This window comes from Protopterus annectens, chromosome 11.part0, assembly GCF_019279795.1.
Source record: "Protopterus annectens isolate FY-2018-M chromosome 11.part0, PAN1.0, whole genome shotgun sequence".
NCBI classification, from domain to species: domain Eukaryota; kingdom Metazoa; phylum Chordata; order Ceratodontiformes; family Protopteridae; genus Protopterus; species Protopterus annectens.
The window spans coordinates 301,026,907-301,048,022 of record NC_056745.1 but is presented as its reverse complement, the minus strand read 5'-3'; the positions used below and the strand labels follow the sequence as shown (position 1 = coordinate 301,048,022).

Sequence of the window (21,116 nt, the reverse complement as noted above, 5' to 3'; positions counted from 1 at the left end):
ACAATCAAAATAAATGCAGGTACTCTGGAAAAAACAACATAAACCTGTATTTTTTGCTCACCTCTTAAAGAGTTAATCAATGACAACTGGCAGCTCATCAGACATCTTGCTTTTCTTACTAACTTTCAATATACCATCAGAGTGTGGCCGTTTGTGCTCACTTCCTTCAACCCTTGATTTCTGGAGGCTGTTTGCATGTCCTTCTGACATACTTTTGCTTAAGGGTCCTGACTGAGCAGCCTGAGGGGACACTGCCTGTAAATTAATAGTACAATTCATTAGCGAAACAATGAGTCCCAAAAATACAAAACAGCAAAACATGACAATTCAAAACAAAAAAAGAATGGCTCCTGAAAGGCTGAAACTACTCATGTCCATAAGTGATATAACCTTAGGATCAAATTATAATAAAAGAACAGTTGAGCAAGTCCTACTTACCTCTAACAGTACAGGATCAAACTCCTCACTGCCTCAGTGGCATTTGGGGTTATCTGCCAAAAGCTGGGACTCTCCATCCTCTTTCTTTATGTGACAGCTGATTGGCTGAGCATATCCTGCGAGGGAAAATTTTAGCTGTCACAGGGAGTGAGTGCTCAGGCTTCTTCACTTGCACAAAGGAGAGGAAAGTATCTGAAGCCAGAATAATCTAGCATTAGTAACTTCGCAGCCAGTCACAATATGATATTAAAAATATATCCAACAACAACCGTATCAAAGAGGATGAAACTCACCTCAACTATGCAAAATCTGGGGGATGATGGGTGGGGGAATGCCACTGAGGCAGTGAGGAATTCAAATGTCTACTGTTACAGTTAAGCAGGACTTAAGCAACTGTAATTATGATCATCATTCCCACTGCCTCATTAGCATTTTAGGTAGATGCCTAAGGCTATCCCTAGCTGGGATGTGGAAGAATAAGTATCCAGGAGCTCCTGGAGAATGGTCCCAGCAAAGCCTGCTCTGGACTTCGAAAAGGAATTCAGTTTGTAGTGTTTTGTAAAGGCATGAACAAAGGACCAGGTTGCTGCCTCTAGAATGTTTCTAGAGTTCACTCCTTTCCAATATGTCAATGAAGGGGATAATGCCCTAAATGAGTGAGACTTAATCTTGCCTGGAAGAGATTTAAAAATGTGAGGAGTAACAGAATACAACAGCTTAACAGGTTGACCTTTCTTAGCTCTCAGATAGGGGACAAACAGCTGTTCAGCATTCCTAAAGGGCTTTGTTCTGTCAAGGTAATACCCAAGCTTCCTGTATGCATCCAAGGTATGTGGAATCTTTTTTCCCCTTGTGTTTTGGATCAGGATAAAACACTGACAGATTAATGGCTTGATTTAAGTTAAATTCAGAAACAAGTTTATCCATGAATGATGGATTAGTGTTCAACACAAACCTGTCCTTGTGACAAATCAGAAAGGGTTGGCCTACCGTGATAGTTTGCAGTTCAAGAGACTCACCTTGCAAATGTCAGAGGAATGAGAAAAACAGTCTTCCAAGTAATGAACCATAAATCAGACAGACATGCATGTTCAAAATGAGAGGAGGTCAGTTTTTCAAGAACAAATCCGAGATCCCAGGGAAGCAGAATTTGTTTTTGAGGGGATCTCACATGCAACACTGCCTTCACAAACTGTTTGACCACAAAGAGTGACAAAAGAGCAGGGTCCATGGGCAGACAAGCTGAGATGACCACAAGATGCATTTTGATAAAAGCATACGACAAACCATCTCTAAGAAGCTCACACAAATATTTCAAAACCAGAGAGGTCAAAACCTTTTTGGGATCTCTGTTATGGGCTAGGACCACCTAGAAAACCTCTTCCATCCGTAAACGCCAACATTTTTTAGTTGCAGGTTTTCTTGCATTCATAAATACCTGTTGCACATCCTCATGGAAGAAATGCTTAAAAGGTACTGAAATAGAATAATCAGGCAATTGTGCTAAGATGGGGTGTACCATTCACTCCTGATGTGTGAGAAGATCCAGTCTGTGAGGAAACCTGTGGTAATCATCCTTGGCCAAATCCATTAAAAGGGAAAACTGACTTTGCCTAGGCCTAAATGGGATTAACACTGTGATCTTTGGCAATTTTGAATATTTATAAGTACCTTGGAAATCACTGGAAAGGGTGGAAATGTATACAGGAATATTTCTGACCTTGGGAATGATACAGTGTCTGTCTTTCAAGCATGGCTCCAAGGATTTCTTTAACAAAATGTTTTCAGTTTTCTGTTTTGAAAGGAGGTGAACAGATCTACTTGAGGCAATCCCCACATCTGGATCAAGTCCTGGAAGACTGCTACATGTGACAGTCTATCCAGGATCATCTTAGTCTGTCTGCCACTGTATTTTGCTCTGACAGAATGTACAAGATCTGAAGAGTCAGAGAATGCTGTAAAACTAGCTCCAAGGTCATCATTGTCAACCAGAAAAGAGTGTATGACCTTGTACCCCCTTGCTTGTTTAGGTACCACATTGCGGTAGTGTTGTCTATGACCACTAAAAGAGAACCTGGAGTCCATAAGTAGTGAATCACTGGCGACATGACTTCGACATTTATGTGCTTTGTGTGTCCTGATGATTGCACAAGCCTTGCATTTTAACTTCCATGGATCCCACACAAAATCTGAAGAGTCTACCTGGACATTTTGGACTGGGGTATGAAAGAAGAGAAACGGGGTCCTGGATTGAGAGACAACTGATCCCTCCACTACTAAAGCTCCAGGTTCACAAATCTCAGTACCTGGAAATCCATGGGATAAAGGTGCTGGGTTAAACAATTCAAGTACTACTGAATTTTTCTCATGTGCAAACTGGCTAGTGGTACCATGAAGATTCCTAATGCCAGGAGGCCTATTGCTGAGGCCACATCAAGAAGACAGAAATCCAAGAAAAAAAGAAGTTATGTACTCACCATAACGTTCCATCTGAGTAGTTCTACTTCATTTGTCTTCAACCTGTATCTGATCCGAGCCGGCAAATTTACTTGCATCAGCTCCGAGCTCCAAGCTTCTACCATTACCCATAATACACCTCCACTACCTACCAACCCCCAGATTGAGTTTGCTGAATCGTATACTGATAACCCGGCTTGAAACATACTTATGACCTATAACTGCAGCCCGTAGGCTGTCATATGCCAAGGTCGGGGGAAGGAGGGGGGACGGTTGAAGACAAATGAAGTAGAACTACTCAGATGGAATGTTATGGTGAGTACATAACTTCTTTATCTGAAGTAGTTTACTTCATTTGGTCTTCAACCTGTGGGATAGAGTCCCCAGCTACTAAACTCCTAGGTGGCCCCTCATGGAAGGATATTCTGGAGCACCACGGAACCAAAGGATGCTTTCCTTCTGGAAATCAAATCCAATTTGTAATGAGAAATGAATGTATGACACGAGGACCAAGTAGCTGCAGAACAAATATCATCCAAAGAAACTCTAGACCAAAAAGCCGCAGACGTAGCCATGGATCTAGTGGAATGAGCTCTCACCTGACCTGGAGGAGACATGCCTCTGTCCTTGGATACCTGAAGGATGCATGAATAAATCCAGCTAGCAATAGTGACTTTGGAGATAGGTTTCCCCAAAAAAGGTTTACAGAAGGATACAAACAATTGATTAGATTTACGGAAATTTTTTGTCCTGTGTAAATAGAATCTTAACTGCCTATGAACATCCAGCAGGTGGAGTTTGTACTCCATCTTGTTAGTAAAATTAGGAAAGAACACATGTAAATGGATGATCTGATTGCTGTTGACTGGTGATGCCACCTTAGGAAGAAAGGATGGATTGGCCCGAAGGGAAACCCTATCTTTGTGAAAAATCATACAAGGAAGCAGTTCTGAAACCCTTTTGGCAGAGGTAATAGCCACCAGAAATGCCGTTGTTCAAGATAAATATTTTAGATCTGTGGTTGCAGCAGGTTCAAAAGGCAGAGCGACCAAAGCTTGACGAACCACAGTAAGGTCCCATGGGGATCAGGATCCTTGACCGGGGGGCATAACAGAAAGGTGCCTTTAATAAAGGCTTTATACAGCCAGGAGGAGGCTAGAGAGGCAGACTTCTCACCTACATAAAAATGAGAAATGGTGGCCAACTGAACCTTGACAGTAGAAGAACTAGCTCCGTGTTGAAAAATCTCAGCTAGAAAGTCAAGAATGGTGGAAATAGGAGCCGTGAAGGGATCTAAACTCCTTTGAGAGGCCCAAAAGGAAAAACATTTCCACTTGCGATAAACCTTCCTGGTTGAAGACTTATGAGCAGCCACCAAAATAGACCTAACCGAGGAGGATAATCCAGGAGTCCTAGCAATCACGGGAACTGGAGTGGCCAAGCTGTGAGCTTCAAACTGTCCAGGATCAAATGAGGAACCCCCGAAGGGTGTGAAATCAGATCCTGAATGGGATCCAAGATCCAAGGCAGAGCCAGAAGGTGAGACCAAAGGAAGGGAAACCATACCTGGTGAGGCCAAAACGGGGCAATGAGGATCACTTTGCTCCCCAGTCATTGAGCTTTCTGTAGAAACCTCAGAATAAGAGGTACTAGAGGGTAAGCATACAGAAGACCGGGAAGCCAAGCATGTACTAGAGCATCTCTGGGGGACTCCCCCGGCAGGGGGTTCAGAGCGAAAAACTCACTGCACTTCCCATTGGAAGGAGATGCGAAGAGATCGCAGCCAGGCTGACACCACTTGCGGAAGATCTGTTCCGTTACTGAAAAATTCAGACACCACTCGTAAGGCATCAGAATAGTCCGACTTAACCTGTCCACTAGGATTTTGGACCATCCCGGAATGTGCGTTGCGAAGAGAAAGCAATCGGTGGAGATCACCCATTCCCACACTGTCATGGTCTCGCGGCAAAGAGGGTAAGATCTGGTCCCTCCCTGTTTGTTGATACACCAGACCACTGACATCTTATATGACTGAATTGCAATCATTCCCAGAGGAAGAAAGGCATGAAGGGCCTGCAACGCCAAAAGGACCACCCTCATCTCTAGAACATTTATGTGCAAGCTGGTGTCTACGAGGGACCACAGGCCTTGGACTGCCTGCCCAAACAATGCCCTCCACCCGAGCTGGGAGGCGTCCGTGGTCACTGTGGCTTGGGCCGGGGCTGGAACAAAAGGATGTCCTTCCGAAATGTCCAGAGAACACATCTAGCATATGAGGGATGACCGACAGACTTGACTGAGTTATATTGGATACACCAATGGAAGTTCCAACAGGGACCACTGTAGAATCCTCGTATGTAACCGGGCACATGGAAGGAGCGTTATGGTCACCGCCACTGAACCCAAGGCCCTCAACACTGATTCCGCCGTTGGGAGATGAGAGTGGTAGATTAGAGAGACATGCATCCTCAGGTTTTGTACTCCGAGGTCAGGAAGATTTTGCACTGTAAAGTATCTATCCTTGCGCCAATGTAGTCTATCACCTGTACAGGATCTAGGAGTGATCTGGATGTGTTGATTGTGATCCCCAAATGCAGGGCAAGGATCAAGAAATGATCCATGGTTTGGGAGAATAGATGCCTGGTGGGAGCGGTGAGGAGCCAATCGTCCAGGTACGGATAGACCTGAATCCCCTGAAGCCTCAGGTGAGCCGCTACCACCACCATCACTTTGGTGAACACCCTGGGGGCTGTGGTGAGACCAAAGGGTAGGGCTCAAAAATGGTAATGATTGATTCCTAGCCAGAAGCGGAGGAACCTCCTGGAGCTTCTGTGCATTTTTATGTGGTAGTATGCATCCTGGAGGTCTAACAAGCACATCCAGTCGCTCTCTTGCAGGTACGGCATGATGGACTATAGTGTGACCATCCAGACCTTCTCTTTGGCAACTGACAGGTTCAGGGTAGAAAGATCCAGAATGGGCCTTAAGTCCCACGTTTTCTTTGACACCAAAATGAACCTGGAGTAGAAGCCTGATTCGGACTGATCTGGGGGCCGGTTTCGATGGTTCGTTTTTCTAGCAGCTTGGAAATTTCTTGTGCTGCCACCTCCCTTTACATGGGTGGTACATCCGGGAGGTGTTTGGGGGCACACACAAAGGTGATAGAGTATCCTCTGGATATGAGCTGAAGCACCCAGTGGTCTGACGTTATGGACTCCCATGCAGCCAGGTGGAAGGACAATCGTCCCCCGAATGCCTCCAGAGTAGAGCAGTCGGGCAACCCCTCAGGGTTGGTGCCCAGGCCTGTCTGAGAAAGGTTCTCGAAACCCAAAATTCTTCGGACCCCCGCTGCCTCTGGGCCGGCATCCATTCTGTCCTCCTCTGCCTCTGGGGGAAGAAAAACCTGAGTGTCCCGGGAATACAATGACTTCCTGAACCACATCTTCTTTTGCCCTCTCTGGTTACGGGAAAAGGACCTTTGAGGGTTCGAGAAGCGGATCCCGACAGCAGACAGTGTCTTCCCATCCTTCTCACTCTGGACTAACATCTTTTTGATGGTCTTACCAAAAAGAGTAGAGCCGTCATAAGGGGCATTGGCAAAGGATGCCTTGAAAGGTTCCAAAAAATTACATAATCTGAGCCAGGTGTTGCGCCTCACAGACACGTGGGTCCCAGCTGCCCTAGCTGCTCCTTCAGTAGCATGTGAAAGGAGTTGCATGGACATGCTGGAGACTGCTTTCAAAGTGGCCATCCTCGCGGAGAACGAGACTCTGCCCTCCTGCGACATGGACTTAGGGGGAGACTCCTCCAGCTCCTTTACCTGGTCGTGTTGGTGTCTGATGACATGGGCCAGGTAGTTTAGCGCCCTTATAGAAAAGGTAGCTGAAGCATAAACCCGCTTCTCTAGGCATTCAATCATCTGCGGCTCTCTGTTAGGAGGATGAACAGAGGAACTCTCCTGGGCAAGTTCCTTCTTTGTGGCTGCTGCTACCACCACAGTGTTTATGGGGGAGCCCTTGTTCATGCTGGTCTTTCCAAGGGAGGCCTTAAAATCTTGTCAGGCCTTTTCAGAATTGGTTCTATGGTGTCCGGCTCCTTCCATGCCCATGAGGTGACCAGGTCCACCAAAGGATCCGCGGGAGGGGACACCCAGGAAGTTGATGGGCCATGCCGAAAGCCTCCAGGAACATGGACTCATTAGAGGAAGGCTTGGGGGGTAGACCGACTTCCCCGCTGGTGAAGGATTTCCATGATGTCTCCAAAGGAGACATCCTCAGGAGGTGACCTAGGGGAACCTTCTCCCATCATCCAAGTCCGTATCATCCTCGGTGAGGGACTCGGGGGGGGGGGGGGGAGTCCAAGTGCCTCCTCTTGCACATATGCTTGCGAGGCACCTCTCTGGTGGGGCTCTCCGGGGGGAACTCGCAAGCCACTTGTTCATCAGGGGGAACCGTCTGGGGCTCCTCAAGCACCGACTGTCCCTCTGGTAAAATGATGGGAATCGTAGAAAGAGCCAAGGGGGTCTGGGTGGAGTCTGAGGGGACAGTCAGAGGTCTCGATCCAGTGGAGAGAACCCTTTCTACCACGTAGAATGCTCAGGGAGAGCAAACCTCCTGTGGAACCAATAGAGAGGCTGGTCTCCCCAGGTCCGACGAGAGAACTGAAGCTGGGCCCGAAGTAGATGGAGCTCTGAAGGAGGGAACCTGGCCCAACAAAGGCGGAGCCGATGGAGAGTTCCACTCCCTTGGATCCGACACCCAAGATCCAGCTCCGAGAGCGGCTTGGATCCGAGCTGATCGGATCAGACACGCTCAAGACAGCTGTCATCGAGGAAGCAGGTACCATGGGCGCCGACCCCCTGACTAAAGCCATCCTTGGGTCAGAATACTCCGAACCCGATGGATGGATCAGAGAAGGAGAAATCGGCTAGAAAAAAGGAAGTGAGCTCACCCCTCCTGAGGGAGAGGGGGCTGGGCAAGACCCCCATCTGGATCGGAGTACGAATGAACCTCCTCATCATTTTATCCATGTTGACTTCAGATAGAGACCGGGTGGACCTCAACGAGGCCATGGTTTCCAACCTAGTGGGTCTGGGCACCGAGGCCCTAGAAGTACAGAGTGTCTCCTTCGGCTCCAGGGAAAATCTTGGAGATCGGAGCAAAGGGGAGTCACGGATCCTAGGAGTCTTATCCGGTGAAGAGAGGTCCAGAGACCTCTTGCGTTTTTCAGTCCTAGGTCTTGGCCCTCTCTATTTCTCCCTGCTCCTTTTCCACTCCGCTTTCGCAGGCTTTGACGTGGGAGGTTGAGTCCCGGCCTGGGAGGGAGGAGAAGCAAGGGCAGGAGAAGGAGAAGGAGAGGTGGTCACAGAAGCCGCTGTGACCAAAGCCGAAGACGAGGCAACCGCCTCAGAAGAGGGAAGAAGGCCTTTCAGAGCCAAATTCACCTTCCTGTCTTTAATAGCATGCGGGTTAAAACCCATGCATATAGAGCAGTCTGTGCTAAGGTGGGCCACAACCAAGCACATTACACAAAGAGTGTGGCCATCTGCAGGGGTTAACTTATGGCCACACCCAGTGAAAATTTGGGCTCATCAGCCATACCAACAGTGGAAAAAAAATTTAACAATAAAAGCTGTAATTCTTTTTTCTCACTGGACACACCACTCACCACACACACACACACACACAGAACACAAAGCGGGGGAGGGGAAGCAGCACACTGACAAACTACTAAAACTAAGCTACACATCTCTAAAGAACAATAACTCGATGCACCAAATGAGAGGAGGAGAAGGGGAACCTACACTACATCACTAACCTAACTATAGAAAAGGAGAAAGAGACTTTCTACAGATGGGTTAGGGGAGGAGCTTGGAGCTCAGAGCTGATGCTAGTAAAGTTGCTGGCTCAGATCCAATACGGATCTGGTACCCACAGGTTAAAGACCAAATGAAGTAAACTACTTCAGATTGCTCTGATAAGTCACAACTTGGTCTTCTGACAGGAGGGCCATCCATTTTAATGTGTCTATCCAATACCCCAAGAAAAAATTAACTGAGAGGGTCTGAGGAAGGACTTTTGAAGGTTCTGTTTGAAGCCCCAGTGGGAAAAGAGGCATATGACTTTGTCTAAGGACTCAAAGCATCTGGATACAGAATCTACACAAATCAGCAAGTCATCTTAATAAGGGAAAATGTTATTGCCTAAAGTTCTAAAACAGACAACCACTGGCGCCAGACACTTTGTAAGCACTTTAGATGCAGGAGATAGCCCAAACGATAGCATTTGAGATGTAGTAAATAGCCCAAAGGGTAATGCAGAAAACTGATAATGTATGCCAGACACAGCAGCTTCAAAAATTTCCTGAAACTGGGAGAGAAGAATATGACAATAAGCATCCTTGAGATCTAGTGTCACCATGAAACAGTGCTCTGGAAGCAAAGCTAGGACTGACTGTAAGGTACACTAGAGCGAGAGAAGGCAAGTAAGTGGTCTGTGGGCCAAGCCATGGCTCTGACAGAATTATTAACTACAGGTGGAGGCATATTTTTATTTATTTATTTTTTTAACCGGATTTGACAGGGGAATACTAGAATTACAATCCATCAAGTCCATGGGAGAGAACACTAACCATAATAATAAACTGACAGTACTTCCTGTGACAGCTAAACACTTCCTTCTCAGGATATGCTCAGCCAATTAGCTGTCACAGGAAGAGACAGAAAGAAAGGATTATGAGCTTTTGAAAGCTGGTCAGTACTAGGTTACCTTGTTAGACAAGTTAAAATGCCAGTGAGGTAATGGGAATGATGAACATCAAACAACACAGTTTTGAGTACACAATGAGACAGAAGTTCCTCTAATGACATGACAGTCTATTTTCAGCATGCTTTTTTCTAGCAAAAGTGTTTTTGAGAATCATTATCCCATGACAAGCACAATTGTACACCAATGTCAACAGTCATACAGACAAGAAAACCCAAAAGGAAGACCAGGTGCATCATTATGACAGCTTCTGACAATGCCAAGCAAATAAAGGTGGGAAAGGCAGGAATCTTTCTGACTACAAAAATGCTGTTTGTCTTGGTTCAAAATGTGGGAGTCACATTAAGGACAAAATGTGGGAGTCACATTGAGGAAAAACAATCACATTATACATTAGTGTTCTTTACTGAAGAGTAAAACCTTATTCCAAATCACCAAGCTGAAAGCTAATTCAAGAAGGCTGTGGAAAAATGAACACTTTTAGGACATGGTAAAAAGTGTGAACAACAGTCTGCAACAGTCAGATGTCATCAAATTTCACATTTTATGAAAAAAAAAAAAAGCGAGCAATTGTTAATGCTGGCTTGCGCTGGAACTGTACTGGAAGACTACTGGTTAAAGAAGTGGGCTCAAAAATTGTTATGGTGAAGCAAATTTCATTTGCAGGGTTTGAGTCTCACAAGGGATAATTGGCTGGCTTAAAATGGCTCGCACGAGCAGTTAACCTAGTACTATGAACCTATGAAATACAGCATTTTGATCTTGATAAAAAGAACAATTGCACTTGATTTCATATGCACTGTCAGAAATGCTAGTAACAACTGAAATTTATTTTACATGAGTCAAAGGAAAAAAAAAACTATCACGAGGAAGCAATGTGGAACACACTGATTTTCAATTTAAAAAATCAGTTATACTACTTTCACAAGCACTGTCAGAAGTTCTAGCATGCAACTGAAAATACTAGCTCTGTAGCATAGAGGAATAACAATGTAAATACAGCCCACATGAACTGGGTTTGATTAGTGCCCCAGGCACAGAATGAGTTAATGAGGGCAGGAGAGAGAGAGACAGAAAAGTACAGTTTTGTACCTACCATAAATGTAGATGTCCGAACTGGATAGCATCTGCAGTCATAACAAGTGGGTTGTCCTGTCGTCAGGCAGCCCTGCAGTCGGCCGGATTCCAAAGTCCGGGTCCGGCTTCGGCTGATGTCGCACTCCACCCGACGTCATCTCTGTTGGTCTTCGGGTATAAAAGCATCAGCCGACGCCATTTTCCTCAGTGTTTCTTGCCCCAGATGCCAGTAGCCCTCTTGCAGGGTAAAATTTGGATAGATGCCAATGTTTCCAAATAGATAGAGGTAAACACAACAATAAGCATATATGTACATATATACAAACAAATACACCATAAAAGACTCCCCCCCAAGAGCTAGCTATTAGGAGGGTAAACACCCTAGGAGTACCACAGAGGGGAAGGAGGGAGGGTAATCCTGACTGCAGATGCTATCCAGTTCGGACATCTACATTTATGGTAGGTACAAAACTGTACTATGTCCTTCATGGATGCATCTGCAGTCATAACAAGTGGGTAGAATACCATAGCCAACTAGGGAGGAGGATAAAGGTAGATTATGGTGTGTTTAGGATCCCTTGCAGTACAGCAGTGGCAAACCCTGCTCGGGATCTGGAATAAAGAGGCAAATTATAATGCTTGGCAAATGTATGCACGGAGGTCCAAGTAGCCGCCTCAATAATGTCTTTGGTTGCCACTCCTCGTAAGAAGGCTGTGGTAGTGGCTGTTGCCCTTGTAGAGTGAGGTCTTATGTTCTGTGGAATTGGTTTTCCATGGAAGGAGTAACAGTATCGTATGCAATTTCCTATCCATTTGGAGATTGTCTGTTTGGAAATAGCTTTTCCTTCCCTTTCTGTTGCATAGGCTACAAAAAGTTGGTCAGTCCTTCTGCTATTTTTTGTTCTGTCCAAGTAGTAGCGTAGCTGTCTATGTACATCCAAGGTATGCAGTATTCTTTCCCCTCTGTTTTGTGGGTTGGGAAAGAAGGTAGGTAGGTGGATTGCCTGGTTTAAAGATACTCTGGATACCACCTTAGGCATAAATGTAGGATTAGTCCTCAAGGACACTCTATCTTGGTGGAAGATTAGGAAGGGTTGCACTGCCATTAAGGCCTGTAGTTCTGAAACCCTCCTTGCTGAAGTAATTGCCAGTAGGAAAGCAGTTTTCCATGACAGGTGTTGTAGGTCTGCTGTTGCTGCTGGTTGAAGGGTGCTAGTGTCAACTTTTCTAGCACAAAGTTTAAGTCCCAAGCTGGTAATGGTGGTTTCCTTGGAGGTTTTACATTCTTGATTCCTCTGAGGAACTGCCTGAGCAAAGGTTGCGAAAAACAGGTGGATCAAAGCTGTATTCTGCTGAAATAGCTGATGCATGTATCTTGATGGAGGAGTAGGACAGGCCTGAATGAAGAAGTTCGGCCAGATACTCCAGAATGTTAGGCATATCTATGTTTGACACATCTTTTCCTCTTCGGTACTCCAAATGACAAACCTTTTCCATTTTCCAGCATAGTTCTTTCTTGTTGAAGGTCTGCGTGCTTCAAGAATAATGTCTTTAACTCTTTGGGAAAGTTCTGGATTAGCTGCTGCTATGTGATGTTCCATGCAGTCAGTTGCAGCGTTTTTAGGTTTGGATGTATGATGCTGTAGTTGTTCTGAGTTAACATCAAAGGCATCAGGGGTATTGGCCACATGTTGTTGCGAGACATGCTCTTCAGTAGTGGGTACCAGTGTTGTCTTGGCCAGTTTGGGGCTATCAGGATTATCCTTGGACGTTCTTCCTTGATTTTTAGTAGTACCTTGTGTATCAAGGGAAGAGGTGGGAATGCATATGCTGTTAGGCCTTTCCAGTTGAAGGAGAGTGAGTCCACTTTCCATGCTAGTGGGTGGAATGTCCTTGTGCAGAATTTTTGAGCTGGTGATTGAGAGGTGATGCGAATAGGTCTATCTGTGGCATTCCCCATTTCTTTGAGATGGTCTTGAAGATTGTCGGGTGCAGCTTCCATTCGTGGGCATCCGAAGTGGTTCTGCTTAGTATGTCTGCTAGAGTATTGTCTTTCCCCGGTACAAATATTGCCTGTAACTGAATGTTGTAGCTGAGAGCCAGGGTCCACAGCTCCAAGGTCATTCTGCATAGGGGTATGAATGAGTGCCTCCCTGTTTGTTGATGTACCACATGACTGTGGTGTTGTCTGTCCTTATCATCAACTGGCCCTCTTTGAGGAATGGTTTGAACTTTTGGATTGCCAGTTTTACTGCCAGCATTTCTTTTAGATTGATGTGCAGGTGAAGTTGATCCTGTGTCCACAATCCTTGCACGCATTTGTCCAGCATGTGGGCCCCCATCCTAGGTCTGAAGCGTCTGTTGTGATGGTCTGGCTTGGTTGACATCTGCGGAAGGGCAGGCCTGGGTTTGACTGGCATGCCTGAGCCCACCATAGGAACTCCTGTTTTAAGCATGGAATTAGTGGGATTTCTGTTTCTAGACTGTGTCTGTGTTGGGACCATAAATTCTTTAGGTACCACTGTAGTTTCCTCATATGTAGTCTGGCAAATGGGACCAAGATTATGCATGATGCCATGAAGCCCAAGGCCTGTAGAAATTTTCTTGCTGTTAACTTGTTCAGTTTTGTTAGTGCCAAGAAGTAAAGAGGAAGTTCTTTTTGTTTTTCTGTAGTCAGGAATGCCATTTGTTGTACTGTGTCCAATTCAGCCCAAGAATGTCCTTGTTTGGGATGGTATCAGCCTTGACTTTTGTAAATTGACTGTGTATCCCAGTCCTTGTAGCAAGTAAATGACCCTTTGTAAATCTGTTGTCAGCTTGCTTTTGTTGTCCCCTTGTAGCAGGCAGTCGTCCAGGTATGGGTAAATTTGTATTACCTGTAGTCTGCAATGGGCGATTACTGATGCCAGGCATTTTGTGAATACTCTGGGCGCAGTAGATAAGCCAAAGGGCAATGCTGAGAATTGATAGTGCTCTGATCCTGCAAGAAATCTGAGGTATCTTCTGCAGATTGGTCGAATGGGGACGTGCAGGTATGCCTCCTTGAGATCTAGAGTTACCAGCCAAGACTCCTTGCCCAGCATGGGAAGAAGTTGCTGTAGGGTCAGCATTTTGAATTTTGGGACAATGATGTATGTATTTAAGGTGGACAGATCGAGAATTGGTCTCCAACTTTTTCCTTTCTTGGAACTAGGAATAGTCTGGAGTAGAACCCCTTTCCTTGTTCTGCTGTTGGCACTCTTTCCACAGCTCTCATGTTTGCTAACTCCATTATCTGGCGTAGAGCCTCTGTTTTTGATTTGGAGGTAGATTTGGCATTCCTCTTTGACTGGTAAAGTGTGGAAGTGAAACCGGTAACCTTGATCTATGGTTTGTAAAATCCACTTGTCTTTTGTTATGTAGTGCCAGTTCTTTGAAAATAAGGTTAACTTTCCGCCTAGAGGGGCTGCTATTTGTTCCCTGGTAGGCGGATTTAGGATTAAGTCACTGTGGTTGTGCTGATGTAGTGGCAGTGGCTGTGTCTGTGCCTCTGCTGCTACCTTGCCACTGTCGTCCTCTGTAGGCACCTCCTCTGGATTGGTTTCTGCCTCTGGAGCGTCTATTTCTGCCCCTTTGAAATTTTGTGGAGTCAGGAAAGGACCAATTTTGGCAGGCCAGTTCCTGCTAAACCTTGGGGTTGAACCTGCAAGAAATCTTTAACAGTTTGAACAGATTTTGCCTTTTCTTCCATTTTCTTCATAACCTGCTGGGCAGGTGTACCAAACAAACTTGTCTTGTCCATAGGAGCATCTAGCAACTTAGCTTTAACATGATCCGGTAAGGCTTGTTCCTTTAGCCATGCATGCCTTCTTATCACTGTGCCTGTCATGGCTGATCTAAATGAAGCCTCCAGTGCATCATAGCCACATTTTAAGGAATGGTTGCTAACCTGTTGTATGTTATTTACCATCTCTAATACATATTTCTTATCAAGAGATTCATCAGTAGTTAGTTTTTCAGTTAACTGATCAAGCATAAACTCTTGGTATTGTATCATGTGAAACTGACAGTTTAAAGCACTATCTGAGAGAGTAGCTGAAGTGTATACCTTTTACCCCATCTGTCTAGTGACCTTGCTTCCCTTTCAGAAGGAATAGGGTTTTAGCTGTGGTCGCTACTGCCTTGGGACCCTGGGATATAGTTTCTGGGTCTGCAAGTGGGGCCTTGTAAAGGTGGTGATGAGTATCTGGCACCCTGTAGAATCTGTCTGGTTTGGCAGGGGCTGGGGTAAAGAGTCTGGAGCGGAGCAAACATCATTGAAAGCATCATCCACCACAGAGAGAACAGGAGGTATAGCTAAGGGCCTGTGCTGTGGGAGGTGCAGAAAGGTCCTAAGTCTTTTTCTGGAGTCTGAAAAATCCTGTTGCTGCCATTGGAACTGTTCTCGCATGGCATGCAAGGTTTCCCCAAAGGAGAATTCTTCTGGTGGGGAAGCAGCTGGAATGGATTCTTCAGCATCAGAATCTTCAAAATTGGAGAAGGGAGCCTCAGGCTGGTCAGTTATGTCTGATTCATCAGCAGAATCATCAGAAGACACTGGCTCAGGGGGCTCTGCCCTAGGTCTCTTCTCTGGGGGCTGAGAGGCCCTGTCTGGGTGAGACTGAGATCCTCTAATTAAAGAAATTAAATCTTCTGCCAAAGAAAGCATTTGAGAACTAGAAGAGGACCTGGATGAGGGGGTTTTAACAGGCACTGATTTAGTAGTCTTGGCTGCTTTAGCCCTGGCAAAGGCCTTAATGGACATGGCTGCTGGAGGCCTAGCAGCACCACGTGCTGGGGTAGAGACATCCAAGGGGATGGTGTCTGATAAATCAACCACCGTAGTGGGTAAAAATTCTGAGGTCGATTCAAGAATTGTAGCAGGGGCCTCAGTTGTAAGAATAGGTTCAGCTGTACTTTGAGCAGTTTTCTCAGTTTCGGCCGAAACCGAGACACTCGCGGTTTGCTTTGCCGTGGTTTCGGCCGAAACCGCGGACCGCGAGTGTCGGTCTTTATCTTTGCGTTTTTTGGAAGATTGGGTAGTCGGAGGATCCGACGGCATAATGTACGCAAAATCAGTACCGAAAAACTGTTCTGCAAACTCCGACCGACGCCTAAGCGTTCATCGGTTGAAAGAGGCACAGGCCGAACAGGCTGCTACGTCGTGGGCTGGGCCTAAACAAGGCAGACAGTAAGAGTGGAAATCTTTATGAGGTATTTGTTTCCCACAGGTTAAACAATTGTTAACTTTTCCTGACATCGGCGGAGGCAAGAAAGAGTCCCCAGCGGGTACTTAGCTTTAGAAGTCTTGAGTAGTATTCGGTAGAAGTAATCTCTGGATCCGACCGACCGGCACTTGCGAACAGCTTCTGCTTCGGGCGCCACGCGGCAAGAAAGACTGAGGAAAATGGCGTCGGCTGATGCTTTTATACCCGAAGACCAACAGAGATGACGTCGGGTGGAGTGCGACATCAGCCGAAGCCGGACCCGGACTTTGGAATCCGGCCGACTGCAGGGCTGCCTGACGACAGGACAACCCACTTGTTATGACTGCAGATGCATCCATGAAGGACATCAGAGAGAGAGAGAGAAAAACAGAGAGAGACAGAGAGGAATTATAGTGAAACACCAACTCACCTCTCCCAGGAGGGGGTGTGGTGGGTTACATGCCTACTATGTATACTCTGTTATAATCTCTGGTAGAAATTGGAGGTTACAAGGAGGCACCTGTTGCAAGGAAGGCAAAGCATCTGAGTGTTACGTTACTTGTGGAACTAGGTGATACGCCTCATAATGGTATGCCACAGAACCTCCCTAAGTATATCTGTTGGTATGCACAGGGGAATCATACAAAATTACAGAAACTTCCCTCTGATTGCAAACTGCTGGACAGCCATGCCATAACCATGCCCCCATCCCACAAAATGGAATAAAAGCAATACTGTTTGAGGTAGTGGTTAGTGTTGTGCTTTTCAGTTGCATTTTTGGACTCTGTTTTGTGACTATACCTGAACTCACCTGAAACTTTTTGCTTTTTCAGTTTATGAATATGGAGAATCAATATACCAACATTTTTAAACTAATCACAGAGAAGCAACATACATTTTTATTCTTCATTAAAAACAGCAAATAACTGAAACTTACTTAAGCTAAAACATCTTTGTTTTGCAGTTTATGATAACACAGAAGCAACAAACAGAGTTTTGACCTTGACCAAAACTTTGCAACCGAAAACTGTCCTCTTCTAGAGTCTGACTATGCTGCTGCAGTTTCCTTTTTTTTTTTTTTTACAATAATTTGTAAAGCTGAAAGTAAAGAAGCAAAAATTTGCCAAAGTAATGGAAGTAATGGCAACTATGTGGAACATGCGCACTGGATGTTCTGAACAACGGCGCTTTCTAAATTTACATCACTAAGCAATAGCTTACAGCTGGCCATTGGGGCTGCAACACTTCACTCAGCACAGCCATATAGTATATTAACATCCACAGTGGATGAATATACTAGGTTTATCCGCTCCTGGATATCAAGGTAAAGCAATGACGTGATCAGAGTATGAATGGCGACCTAACAAGAAAGCAGTCAGGCCACTTATGGAGTAACCTTAGACTACATTTGCTAATAAACTGCTATACATCACCGGACAAAAGTAAAAGTTATGAAATTATCATAACAATGCATCTACAGTGGATATAAAAAGTGTACACACCCCTGTTAAAATGCCAGGTTTTTGTAATATAAAAAAATGAGGCAATAAATCATTTCAAAACTTTTCCCACCTTTAATATGACCTATAATCTGTACAATTCAATTGAAAAACAAATTTGTTAGGGGAAAATATAAAAAATAAAAAACATACAATAAGCTGGTGTGCACACCCTTAAACTAATACTTTGTTGAAGCACCTTTTGATTTAATTACAGCATTCAGTCTTCTTGGGTACACACCTGCCATCAATTAAATAGACTCTGATTAACCCCAAATAAAGTTCAGCTGTCCTAGTAGGATTTTTCTTACATTTACTCAGTTGCCTGCTACAGCAAAAGCCATGGTTCGCAGAGAGGTTACAAAGCATCAAAGGGATCTCATTGTTGAAAGGTATCAGTCAGGAGAAGGGTACAAAAAAATTTCCACAGCACCAAAGTTAGATTCCAAGCAGGAACACGGTGTCTCACTGGTAATCCAAGGAGAAAGTTTCCTTTCAAGAAGGCCTTGCATAGTCTATGTGATACCAATGAGTGGGAATCTTCTGTGAAAGAAAATTGGAAATTGAAGCCAAATGACTTCAGTGGCAAAGAAGCTGGCACCTGTGTTTAATAAGGCAGATAAGAACTGCAAAATGTCAGTAATAGAAGTTTCAAAAGGATTTACCTGTCGTACAGTGGCCCTGAGAGCAAAATGCTTCAATTTACTGAGGTAGGCTCTGCAAGTAGAATCTTTCTGAGAGATTGAACAAATTCAAACCACATTCTGGGATAAGGCTGAGTGCCTGACCATAACTGGGAATAGAGAAACCAAGCAGTCAGTTGCAGGTTCTGGAGATCCAGGTGAGGCTTCCCTGAAGGATGAGACAATAGATTTGGTACCAGATCTAGAAGCCAGGGTGGCTTCTTGAGACAAGGAGTTGGCACGGCCAGAAAGGGGCAACAAGAATAAACACTGCTTTGCACCAAAGGGCTTTCTCCCAAAATTTGGGTATCAAGGGTACTGGAGGATAAGCATATAGGATCCCAGAAAGCCACTTCTTGACCAGAGTGTCTCTTGGGGACTACCTGTCTTGGGGGATCAAGGAAAAATTGGTGCTGCACCTGGTGTTGAGCAGGGATGCAAACAGACTGCAGCACAGATGGCCCCAACAGTTGAAGATGGTCTGAGCTACCGCTGGACTGAGAGATCACTAGTGACACACAAGAATTGTCCTGTTCAGCCTGTTTACAAGACAACTGGATTTTCTGGGAAGCGGTGCAAGTTCATTGTCCATTGCCACATACCCACTGCTTCCCAAAATAAGGGACAGGACCTTGTTTTTCTCAGACTGTTAATGTATCATGCAACAGTCATGTTGTCTGTCTGAATGGAAATCACACCCAGAAGGATGTAATATTGGGAGTTCATGCAACGCTAGTAGGACCACCATCAACTCAATAAGACATCGATGTGAAGATTTACCACTCAAGCACTTCAAATGCTTAGGACCATCCTCCCCTGAAAGGATCTCCAGGACGGTTCTTTTTCTAGCAAGGACAGAACTTCCTTTTCAGTCACCTTCAACTGGTGGGGTGGTACATCTGGAAGCATGACTGGGGGTGGGGTGTGTGTGTGCAAAGGGTATGTAACAGCCTCTGAATACTATCCTTCTCACCATGAGTCCCATGTGATGGCCATTCCGGAAAGGGGAATAGTCAGGTAGCCCCTCAGGGACATGACAGCTGGTAGTCAGAAAATGGCCAGTGATATCCCTGGCTTCATGGACTTCCACAACCTCTGAGTCAGCATATGTTAAAGGGGCTGCCTCTACCTTAGCCACTCCTGTCAGAAAGTGAATCAAAGCAGGGATGCTTACAGTTTAGGAGGTATAGAGATTTGTTTCTTTGGGCATGCTTAAATCTCACATTAACAGCAGATAGCATCTTCCCATCCTGCTCACACTTCTGCAAGCTTTCCTAGACAGCTGGATCAAATAATGATGATCTAGCATATGGGAAGTGGGGCATTAGTAAAGGATGCCTTGAAATTGTCTGCAAAAATCTCATAAATGGAGCCAAATATGGTGCCGGTCCTGCTACCCAAGCTGCTCCATTGTTTGTATTGTGTGTGAACCACATCTAGAGATTCATAAAGCTGTATGTCATATTCAAGGTGATTTCCAGATGTTTAATTGACACTGATGTGGTGGGTTTCTTCAGAGTCTCTTATTCATGTTTGGTTAGGTACCGCTGAAGTCTACTCATATGGGTGGTTCAGAGCTCTAACTGCAAGGATGCCTGATGCATTTGCCCACTTCCCTAGTTAGTCCAAAAGCCAAGACTCCCAGTTGGGTGGGTGAAACTGTGGTCATATCCTCACAGTCAGTTCCCTTTTAGTGGTGGCTGATGTAATAATGGAGGTCACCAGAGTATGCTTCATCCAGTGTTGTTGGCCCTTGGGTGGTTTAGAAATTTTGTCAAAGTACACATTCACAAAAGTAGGGCTCGTTTCATGACCTCCAGATGGCCAGGTCAATGAAATGATCTGCTGGAAGGACCCAAGGCACAGAGGGTGTCAAATCATAAGCAATGAACAGGACATCTTCCTCCATGGGGGTGGGGGTGGAGCGGAGATGGGGTCAGTGGGCCAGTTACCTCTCTGGCACATGAGCCCCAGAACCATGCCAAAGGAAATGTCCTGGGGGAAAGTGAGGAGAACACTATCACTGGAATCCAAGTCCAAAGTTAGTGATGCTAAGGGGTTCCTTTTGTACATCCTTTTTCATGGAACATCAGATAGTGGGCTGTCTGACTCCTCAAAACAGAGTCAGCAACTGAACCAACCCTTTGAGGACTTGACTCTAACCCATAGATGTATGAGTGGGCCGAAGAGCAACAAAGGCAGTGTCCAGCTGTGGAGCTGTGACCTGTGTGCCTTGGAAACAAAGTCTTCATAGAGATGAAACCATCGTCCCCATAACCTCCAAAGTGGATCTGACATCTGCCAGATTAGAGAACCCTTCTCTGGTCCAGACATTATCCCCAACTAGAAAGGAATGGCTCCTGTGGAAAAGAAGAGCTCTTACCCTGACAGAATGTGAGACTTCAAGAGGGGAATGGGCTCGATATCTTGAAGCCCAAGGACAGCCAATGAGAGACTAGAGCCACTAAGGGTTTCACTGTAGACTGTGTGGAGTGTTCCATGTCAAGCTGATTCAACTGAGCCATACTCAGCTCCAAGGATGTAGGAGTTGAGTGGGATGGAGCCAAGAACCCTGATACTGAGGTACAGGCACCAGTCAGCATCAAAGCCACAGGTTCTGGCCTAGGCAATGGCTCTAAACTCACTGACTTTGAGGGACATGCCAGAGAAGAAGCAAAAATGGGGGAAGTAGGACCAGTCCTCTCCACCTTCAGTACTAAGGAAGGAAGCACAGCACCCTTTTCTATTGGTGCCTTCTAAAATACCATCATCTGATGCAGTTGTCTGTCCAAAGAACTTCTGATCGATCTGAATGACCTGAATGAGGAACCAAAGGAGGTCTCAATGGAACTCGGGAATAGTCCTGCTCAGATCCAAGATTAAAATGGGCTCTGATGAGGTGAAGGTGCTCTGGTTACAACCCCATCATCAATAACTGCTTCAATATTTTCAGAGCAGAAAAAGAAACCTCAT

The 21,116-nt window shown here is 45.3% G+C and overlaps 1 protein-coding gene across 1 annotated transcript in view; it reads right to left on the bottom strand.

Annotated features, from left to right (window-relative positions):
• RECQL (RecQ like helicase) overlaps window positions 1-21,116 on the bottom strand; it is a 608,801-nt gene that overhangs the window by 4,319 nt on the left and 583,366 nt on the right. Inside the window, exon 16 of the mRNA XM_044087808.1 lies at window positions 62-255. Coding sequence (XP_043943743.1) covers window positions 73-255 — 183 coding nt within the window. The 3' untranslated portion in view covers window positions 62-72. The remainder of the gene's footprint in view (window positions 1-61; window positions 256-21,116) is intronic.